Raw genomic sequence first — 9,398 nt, 5'->3', positions numbered from 1 at the left:
TGTACCTTTGTTGGCATTGTCATGTTTTAGCTTAGTTATCTTGTCATGTTCTGTAACTCTGTCTGTAATTTTGTTCTTGTGTTGTAAAGCACTTTGAGTCGCCTCGTGCTGAAAAGTGCTATATAAATAAATGTACCTACCTACCTACTACATATCTACAAAGCTGATCTGATAAATCATTCTATAGAGTCTAATCAGTGCTTTAAATCGCATTCATACACGGATGGGGCACACATCACAGGCAATAAGGGGTTCAGTGTTTTGCCCAGGGAAACTTCAACATGTGGCACCATGGTGGAATCAAACCTCCAACTATCTCACTGGAGGTCGACTGCTCTAACCACTGATCCACAGCCTCTTCAATTAACCCTCCTGAAGCCCTTAAAAGAGAGACAGAGAGACAAAGAGAGGTAGAGAATCCCTTATAACTTCGGACCTGAAGGCGGAAAAGGAGGGTTATGGCAGTACAGGCAAAAGGGAGACAAACCCAGCACTAGCAAGGTGTACCTAATAAAGTGGCTGGTGAGTGCAGATAGATGGTATCTGCCATAATATTTGTGTCTCAGCTGAGCTGAGTTTGATCACCTGGGTATGAATAAACACTCTGATTGGTCAACTACTGTCATCATTTCTCCTTCCTGATTAACTGATTCTTGTTTTGGGATTGTGTGTATTTTATAATTCAATCATTTTGGGGCCAAACGTAATGAACTTGCAGCCCAGATATGGCTCAGGAGCCACTGGCGGACAATCACTGCATTCATATTTTGTTTGTGAAGCTGTTTATTACTGAGGATGATGTCTTGATACTTATGTTTTTCTGTAGAAACTTTATTTTTGGCTCAAAATAATCTAATAAATGTTTTTTATCATTAACAAATTCCTAAATAAACACGCTGAGGTGATCAAAGATAGAAGAACCAGCGAGGAATGATTGATCAAATGTTGCTGTGAAGGCCAGAGCAGCATGTGAAATTAGCATCACTTAAAAAAAAATGTAACATGCTTTTTCATGCTCTACTTTTCACATCCTGCTAACAAATAAATTCTACTCTTCAGAAAACTCTTGATAAACCTCTTGTTAGTAGAAGTAGTTGCTAGATGAGGCCTAATGAGTCATGTTATTTTTATTTCTTCTTTCTGTGGATAATTTGTGCAGAATGAGCTCTCCTCCTCAGGTCATTAAAAAAAAACACACTTGCAACGAACTTCAGTTTCATCAGTGGGAGTTACAGACTCCCAGTTGCACAGTTAGTATTTTTTTTTTTTTTTACTTTTGTCCTCAGTGATAGGGTGACAATGAGTAAAGAGGTCTGAACACTTCAGAAGTATTCAATGAAGACGTGTATTCTGTAATTCTGTCAAAAACCACTTCTGCGCTGCTCTTATCTGCTCCCCTCTTCCTTTTTTTCGGCTATGACCCTTAAAAGCCTTCCTTGAACCTGGTTTTCTCAACAAGGTCTTAACAACCGAACCCACAGAGAATATCTTCACCTGTGAGTCAGTTTAGTGAGATAAAGAGAGATCGAATCTAGCCTCATTCACGATCAGATGCTTGTACTCGTCTTGAAATGGTTTTTTTTTTTTTTTTAACTTTCACACTTTTCCTTTGTGCTCTTATTGTGCTAAAAAATAAAGCTTTACAAAGAAAGAGAACGCTTTAACGAGCACAAAACTCACTTTCACACTTGGTCAAAAACAAGACAGAGGCAAAAAGAACACTTTAGCAACAATATAGGGACACAAATAACAGGTTGAGCTTAATTAATTAAGCTTGTGCTCCAGCAATTAGCTTCAGGTGCTTTTATAAGTCAAACAGCAGCTCTTTATCACCCACTGGTAAAAGGCAGGTGATCATGTTTTTGCCCGTGTCTATGTGTGTGTGTTTGTCTGTGTGATAGCAATGCCTCTCCTGAACGACTTTACAGATTTTAACGAAACTTTTAGAAAGGAATCATTGGATGCACATCTACAACCAATTAACTTTCAGAGCCAGCTGACCCCAGAAAACACACCAAAAAGGACTATAAATTAGGTGTGGTAGTAGCTGCGAGTCATCCCCAACACATACCATGAGCATTCGTCTTTGCACAAGATCTTTGGCATTAACTGTTGGAGTCAGCCCTGTTTGTCTGTTAGCAAAATATTTCCTAAACAGCCTTAATGAGGACGTTGTAAAGAAGCCAAACCTGATTTTCAGATCAGAACATTTATCAAGTTTTCAAATCCAGTCTCACCTAAAATCTACATTAGAGCAGATTTAATTGCTCTTTTCCAAACAAGTGAAAATGGTTTCATTCCAACACCTGTAACAGAAAACATCTTACCTGTCTGATTGCGTGCAGCAGCTTGCCGTAGGAGTAGACGATGACGGCGAAGGGCAGGGCCAGGCAGAAGACGAAAAGGCTGATGATGTAGGAGATGTTGTTGGGCGTCTGGGTCTTCCAGTCCACCGAGCACGTGGTGCCGGGGCCCTCGGGTCCGTACTTGCTCCAGCCCAGCAACGGGGGCACGGTCCAGGCCACGGAGTAGAGCCAGGAGAAGCAGATCCCTCCCAACGCCGGGCGGAAGTCTCTGCCGTCAGCAATAGTGGGTGCCATCATGGTGCAGTAACGCTCGTAAGACAGAACCGCCAGGGAAATCAGGGAGACGATACCTGAGGGAAAGAAAGAGGGGCACGTGTTACAAGATGCTGTCCTGTAAAAGTGGCAAAAAAAACAAACAAAAAAATACAAAACAATGATTTTAACTAAATTGGATTTTTATTCAGGCTTTCAGGAGCCAGCAAGAAGATTCTCCAAAGTGGAGCATCTGCTCTGTTTCCAAGAAAATGATTAGGATGCATTTAGATGCAAGGAGAAGCTGATGTTCCACTTGCTTTGATCATCTTAATGTGTCTTAATTTTGGATCTGTGGGGCACCATCAAAAACATAATCCACTGACATTTACTCTGGTAAAATGTCAAAATTAGCTTTGATTGTGACGACTTTCTATCCAATTCATGCAACAATTTTTCAAACTTTTCCAGTAGCTTTACCAATATTACTGACTTTTCATCATTGTCTTTACAGTAATGATGCATACAGTGTGGAAAATATTAAATTTATGAAGCATAGTTAAATATATAGGCCTGTTTTATTCTGTATTTAACAACAAATGAAAGTTTCTGGGTTGGTGTAGTGGAATGCAAACTGAATTAGCTTTGGGTGAACAATTGAACGCTTTGTTTTATCAACCCAGACTTATGAGTGAGAAGAAAAACACACCAGGTAAATGTTTTGTAATCACATTTAATTTAAGCTCTTAGCAACTTTCTTTTGCCAAATTGTTCAGAACAACAAAAAAAAACTACAGAGGTTGCTCACTGTCATTATTCAGGAGAAAACACTTTTAAACTTTATATGCAAAATAACAACTCCTCAACACTTGTTGCAACAACCCACAGCTGTCAAGCTTCATGAAAATTAAAGTAGTTAAGCAGGAGGAAGTTATAAGAAGATAGCAAAGTGTTTTTCAGGATGGTAAGTCAGTTACAGTACTTTTAAAATCAAATGTACTGAAAATAACAACAGTTTAACTGAGGCATAAAATCATTTTCACAGTCAGCTGCTTGTAGGATTGTTAAAAACGCTGATCAAAATCCTGATTGGCTGCAGAAATCATGGTTTGTTTGTCGAAATTCACATTTATCTGCTTCACTTTTAAAGGAACAAAGTCAGATGCCAGCATTACTGTTGTCTGACGACGTTAAATTAGTTGGTAAAATCACAACTACAGCTAAGATGAAAAAAAAAGAGTAAAAGGGGCGAAGGATATATATTTCTAGAAGAGTGCAGAACCCGAAAATTCCCATTTTTGGCTCAAATCTTGTGTTGTGACCTGGTCTGTGGTCATGTGAACTATAAACACCTATTCAGTGAGGCAGTGTCTTGTATTAAAGTGGATACAGACGTTAGCAAAACCTTCAACAATCCTTTTTTTAAAATATAACTGATAACAGATAAACATATTTAGTGATGGAGGTACCTGTGTCTGAAGCAACTTTTAGTCCATAATTAAAGCTAATCAGCACATACGGACTAAAGTGCTGATCAAGAGGCACTTTGACTTCACAACAAGAACTTTAATTACACACAATCACGCGCTCCTGAAATGGAGCGCTCTGATTGGCTGTAAATGCGTCTTAGCATCTGGACATGCATGGGTTGCTGGTGGTGCACAGCGAGGTGAAAAGAAGAAGAGCGAGTCTTGAAAAGATAAATGTTCTTATTGGACATCTGTTCTGGTTTGTGTGTTCACAGGTAGCAGAATAAAAATGAGTCGCTTCATTTTGTCATCAATTACCTGCTTTAGATGGACTCTACAAGTGTAGCCTTCAAACATCCATTCATGATGAACATCCACTGGATGTAGACTTATAAATAATACTTAAACAGTACAATTATAATCACTGTGCATATTTTATCTTCACTTGATTCAACTTTCATGTTGCGATTGCTTTGTTCTTAAATTCTTTTACTTACTTGACACATAGTTTCACATCACCGCTAGCCTCTAAAGAAAGAATAGCACAAAATTAAATAAAGTTTCATTGTTTGAGAAAGAATTTTGGATAAAAACTATTTAAAGGGAATAAAAACAGGGCCAAAGATAGTAGCTTCCAAGCTGGCTTAAATCATAGGTTTTCGAGTCAAGGCTTAACCTTGATCACATGACCAAAGCTAACGTGTCCATAAACAACAGATAAATTATTTAATCAGAGTTACCTGCTGAATATAAACCCAAACCAGTAAGATGACAGACCGCTGAGTGAAACCATTACAATCTTCTTTAGGTTTGAGAAATTTCTAATTATTTAATGATGCTAATGTCATCATCTGGTACCAAGCTCCGTCACATGATGATGTTTTCTTTTTCTCAGTTTCTAGTGCAAAAAACAAAACTATTCTTCAGACCAGCTGATTTTATCCATTACAAGACTATAATAGGGGCATTGAATAGATAAAAGAACAAAAAAAGAACTATGACAGGAAGTTTAAGTATGTGTGGATAAAACAAATATTGCAAAAAATACAATTACTCCAGACCTCCTCGGCGTGTGAAAGTGGTCTTTTTTGTATTTGGATGGTCTGCTTGCTCAGCAGCGGCCAGTTTTCCATTAATTTCTTGTGACGACTACACAATGTGCACCCTGAGCCTGGAGGGAATATGAATCCCCCTAACGCTGGGTTTGATTCATACATGGCCCACTTTCTTTCTCCTGCGTGCATTTTAATGGGTTTTTCACCTGAGGCCTGGTTCTTCCTCACCCACCTCCTGAAAGGTGTGGAACAGGGTTATAGTAAAATTAATGACCTCCAAGTCCCAGACCTGAGTCAGCACAGGAGCTAATCATCTCTCACTGACTCTGGCTTCTCATTTTATCTGTGATAATCGCTGTGGTTTCCTGTGTTGTTCTTCTGCTTTATGCCTCTTTCTGTGTTTCCCTTCTTTGTTACGTCACTTCTTTTGTTTCTGATCAGGACGGCAAAGCAGCTGCAGCACAATCACACCCGTATCTCCTGTAACCTGATTGATTCAGTGTCATAAGTGAACAACTTTGTTTGCATAATAGCAGTTAAATGGTTTTGTCTTCAAACAAAGTACATTTCTTACAGTTGAATGAAAAAAAAAATGTCCACAAATATGTGCATTACTAATTATCCTGCAGAGAATTGTTACCTTATTTATTTCTGTTAGAGTTTATTAAAAACACTGAACACTACGACAAAAAAAGAGATCAGCAAATCCAAAAAGTGTCCATTTTCTCTATTCAATTTTAGTTTAATTTATTAAATTTACTTTGAAACAAACAATAAAGGTCCTGGCCCTGCTTAGACTAGCTCATCATCAAAATTTAACTTAATTTCTCCACACTGAGGTCATTCAAAGAGCTGTGTACAGCTATCTATACTTTCCACAGAGCACCACTGCTAAATATCCGAACTGCAGCTTTATTGAGCACACGGCGGCTTATTTTTAAAGAAGCAAGGCTTTTCAAGCTAAATCTCCTCTGTGGGCTGCAATTAAACACAGTCGACTTTGATCTCATTCCATTAAAAGATATTAAAATCACATTAAGTCCCACTTTATAAATAAATAAGCATCATCTCAGCATCTATTAATACGATGCGAAGCAATTAGGTGTTTTTTTTCTCCTACGAGGCAATCAATTCAAACCGTCAATCACTTATTACTACTTAATAAATGTTTGATGCCGGGGAGCCTATCCCCTCATTCAGGCAGCCTGAACAAACCCCACTCCAGTTCTAATAAATAACTTCTTACCGGTTTGTGGTTTTCCCCGCATTATGAATATAACTCTTTGAAACTTTTTTTGTTAAATAAAGAAAGTATTTCACGTTTCAAATCATGCAGAGTTCAATTAGCAAACCACAGCAAAAGCCTTGACTCATCTTTTTATTTCTCTATATTTGGTTTAAAGCAAATCCTTTAAAGTGGTTTTGATCAATGTTTCTCCAGGCTTTAAGGTAAACTTTATACGTTTTTATTTGGACTTTGGCTGCTTTTTCATTAACTTTCAGTTCAGTTCCAGACCATTTCCAGTGGATTGTGTAGTTGTTAAGCCACTTCTACTTATTTTTAAGTCTGACACTTATTTTGTCCACTTTCTTTTTTTTTTTTTTACAGCCCCTGATACAAAGGCTGAATTCACATTAACAAAAAAAAAAAAAACATACATTTGAATGTCTTAAGTTACAAACTTTTACATCTAAAAGCAGCTTTTTGTTTTGTGAGCAGTGAAGACAGACTAAAAGCTTTCTTACAGCCTAGGTTATTCTTAAATGAGAGTTTTTAAATCTCAAGAGTTTATTTCTTATTTAGATTTCTTAGTTGAACGAAGGTCTAAACAAAACCTATCATTTTGTAACAAGCAGGTTTTATCACGAGCATTTATCAGATCAATATGAAATCACACAGAGGTTCAGTGTTTTACTTTTTACAGCTTTTTAAAATTTTGTATTGACTTTAAAATGATTTAAATGTTTTTGTTTTTTAGCATCACACTGTTCACACCACGTGGTTGTACATACAAGTCCAGAAGTCACCTCGCTGTTTCTATTCTCCTCTTTTATTGTCCTGCTCTGTGGAGCAGAACGAAAACATTCAGTGACGCAGCTGTTATTCTCCAAACTGCTGACTCAGCCTCCCAGAGGATGGGATACTTCCCAAATCCTTTTTTTTTCAGTTTGCCTTTTTGTCTCATTACACCATTTTTTATTATTATTTCATTAATTGGATATATTTAACTTTTTAGGCTTATTTTACATTGAATATTATGTTATGTGTCAGTATTTAACTGATTACTAATAATTCTGCATTCAGTTCAGGCCAAATAAATGTGTTCTGTGCAAAGCTTCATAGTTTGTTTTCCCCTCTTATTGCTTATATTATTTTTTCATTTTTACCTCTTGTTTAGTTACAGTGCTTTCCCCTTTGTCTTCTGCAATATTTAACTTCTTCTGCATGACTGAGTCTCCAGATCTGCTCTTTCCCATTAATTTTGTCAATTTGTAGTGTTTTAAGACCCAATATTTGAGACTATTTTTAAAGTCCAGACCAGGAAACAAGAGATTAGGAGCAACAACATATTGATGCACAGCACCTGAAAACTAAAGAAACTCCAAACCGCAGCTCACTGTTCTGACCTCAGAGTCCAAGCAGAAAAGCCGGGATTAAATCAGTCGGCAGGGCCAGGAAAATGAGAACTTAAGTCCACAACAGATCAATTCTTCATAAAATCTAAACCACAAATAGAGAAGATCTGAAGTGAGACCACTGATCAGCATGGTGGGGTCAGCCCCTCACCTTTCTGCTTCAGTTTGCAGCGCTCCAGTGGCTGGAAAATCTGGACTCTTCAGCTTCTGAGCTGTGAGCCTAAATCAATAAACCCTGATCAGAGTGATTGCCCTGAAACCAACAGGTCACTGGTTTGACTTCCTGTCAACATGTGCTTAGATATAAACACAGCTTTGGATGAACAAGAAAAGATGATTTATTATGCACTAGAAATGCTTTTTCCTTGTTTTATTTTAGTGTGCATCCCACTCATGATGGAGCAGTGATCACTTTCGGGCAAAAAAGAAAATGATGGAGAGTCACATATTTGTTTGTTTGTATATTAAGTTTGGAAGCCTGGTGCACTTAACAGAACAGCAAACTGCACTTTTTGCAACTTATTGATTTGCAGTTTACAAAATTGAAATGTAACTGGAAAGTAGCTGGATCTTTATGTTGGACAGCTGCAGGCAGTGATTGCAGCCTTTTTCGTGTTGATCATGCAAGAAGAAAAACACAAGTGCAGCACAGGTTTTGTTAGTTTTGTTTCAGAACTTTTGCGCTGAATGGATCATCGTGCATCGAAAATAATACAATCCATTATAAGATGCACTTTCTGAGTTGCAGTCGAGTTAGAGGGAACATCTGAACTTGTTTTTTTTTATTATTCTAATTATTATTATTCAGTCTCTGCTGACACATGGTGCTGAACAGAATAAAAGCGGCTGCTGACTCACCCAGACATGCGTTAATGAACCCGTACCAAACGCACCCCGCGCGCCCGATCAGCCAGCGCCCCTGCGTGCTGGCCGCGAAGCTGAACGGGGTCCCCAGCACGCTGACCAACAGGTCGCTCGCGGAGATGCTCACCAGCAGCAGGTTCATGGGCGTGCGCAGAGCCCGGTACCGGCAGAACAGCGCGAGCACCAGGAAGTTCGTGAGGAAGCCGAGGGCGCCGATGAAGCCCAGGCACAGCGCCACCACCAGGTGCCCGGTGGCGCTCAGGGACGGAGGGGGCGCGGAGCCGTGCGGGCCCGTGGTCACCTCCCCGTGGCAGCGCGCGCAGCTCGGGCTCGCGTTTGAAGCGATCATCGCCGGGCTGAGGCGCGGAGCTTGGACCAGAACCATCCGGTCTCGGCGCTTCTCATGCGGTCAGCTCATCTGGAGGAGCGAGGGCGCGCGGACTCCGGGAATCACGCTCATTTGTAAAATAGGGTGTCCTGTCCCTGAGACCCAGTTGTGCAATGAATGAAGTCTTAGAGAAGCAGATCCAGGTGTCTTGTAGACCCGCCCCTCCGCCGCGCGCTCCAGGTCTTGCCATCACCGTGGTGCGCAAAGTGCGCCTCGGCGACTGCGGCTTTTAACGCGCCCGCGGGGATAAAAACTCAACTGGGGGGGGGGAGTGTCACAAATTTACTTTCAATCCTTCATTCTCAATGAAATCATCGCATAAGTCAACAACAACAAAATGAAGTAGAAAAATGCTGACACAAAGGCACATTTTTAATTAAGAAGCTGATGAACAGACATACATGAAGGTCTCTGCAGAGGTTTCTTT

General features: G+C 39.6%; 1 protein-coding gene across 1 annotated transcript in view; it reads right to left on the bottom strand.

Moving 5' to 3' along the window:
* The window catches only part of tmtopsb (teleost multiple tissue opsin b), a 30,574-nt gene extending 21,439 nt beyond the window's left edge, over positions 1-9,135 (bottom strand). Inside the window, exons 1-2 of the mRNA XM_017414051.3 lie at positions 8,578-9,135; positions 2,328-2,656 (exon numbers count right to left, since the gene is read on the bottom strand). Coding sequence (XP_017269540.1) covers positions 2,328-2,656; positions 8,578-8,968 — 720 coding nt within the window. The 5' untranslated portion in view covers positions 8,969-9,135. The remainder of the gene's footprint in view (positions 1-2,327; positions 2,657-8,577) is intronic.
* Between the last annotated feature and the right edge of the window lie 263 nt (positions 9,136-9,398).

This window comes from Kryptolebias marmoratus, linkage group LG21 (genome assembly GCF_001649575.2).
Source record: "Kryptolebias marmoratus isolate JLee-2015 linkage group LG21, ASM164957v2, whole genome shotgun sequence".
In the NCBI taxonomy this organism is placed as follows: Eukaryota; Metazoa; Chordata; class Actinopteri; order Cyprinodontiformes; family Rivulidae; genus Kryptolebias; species Kryptolebias marmoratus.
Note: the sequence above shows the minus strand (reverse complement) of the source record. Positions and strands in the feature narration are given on the sequence as shown.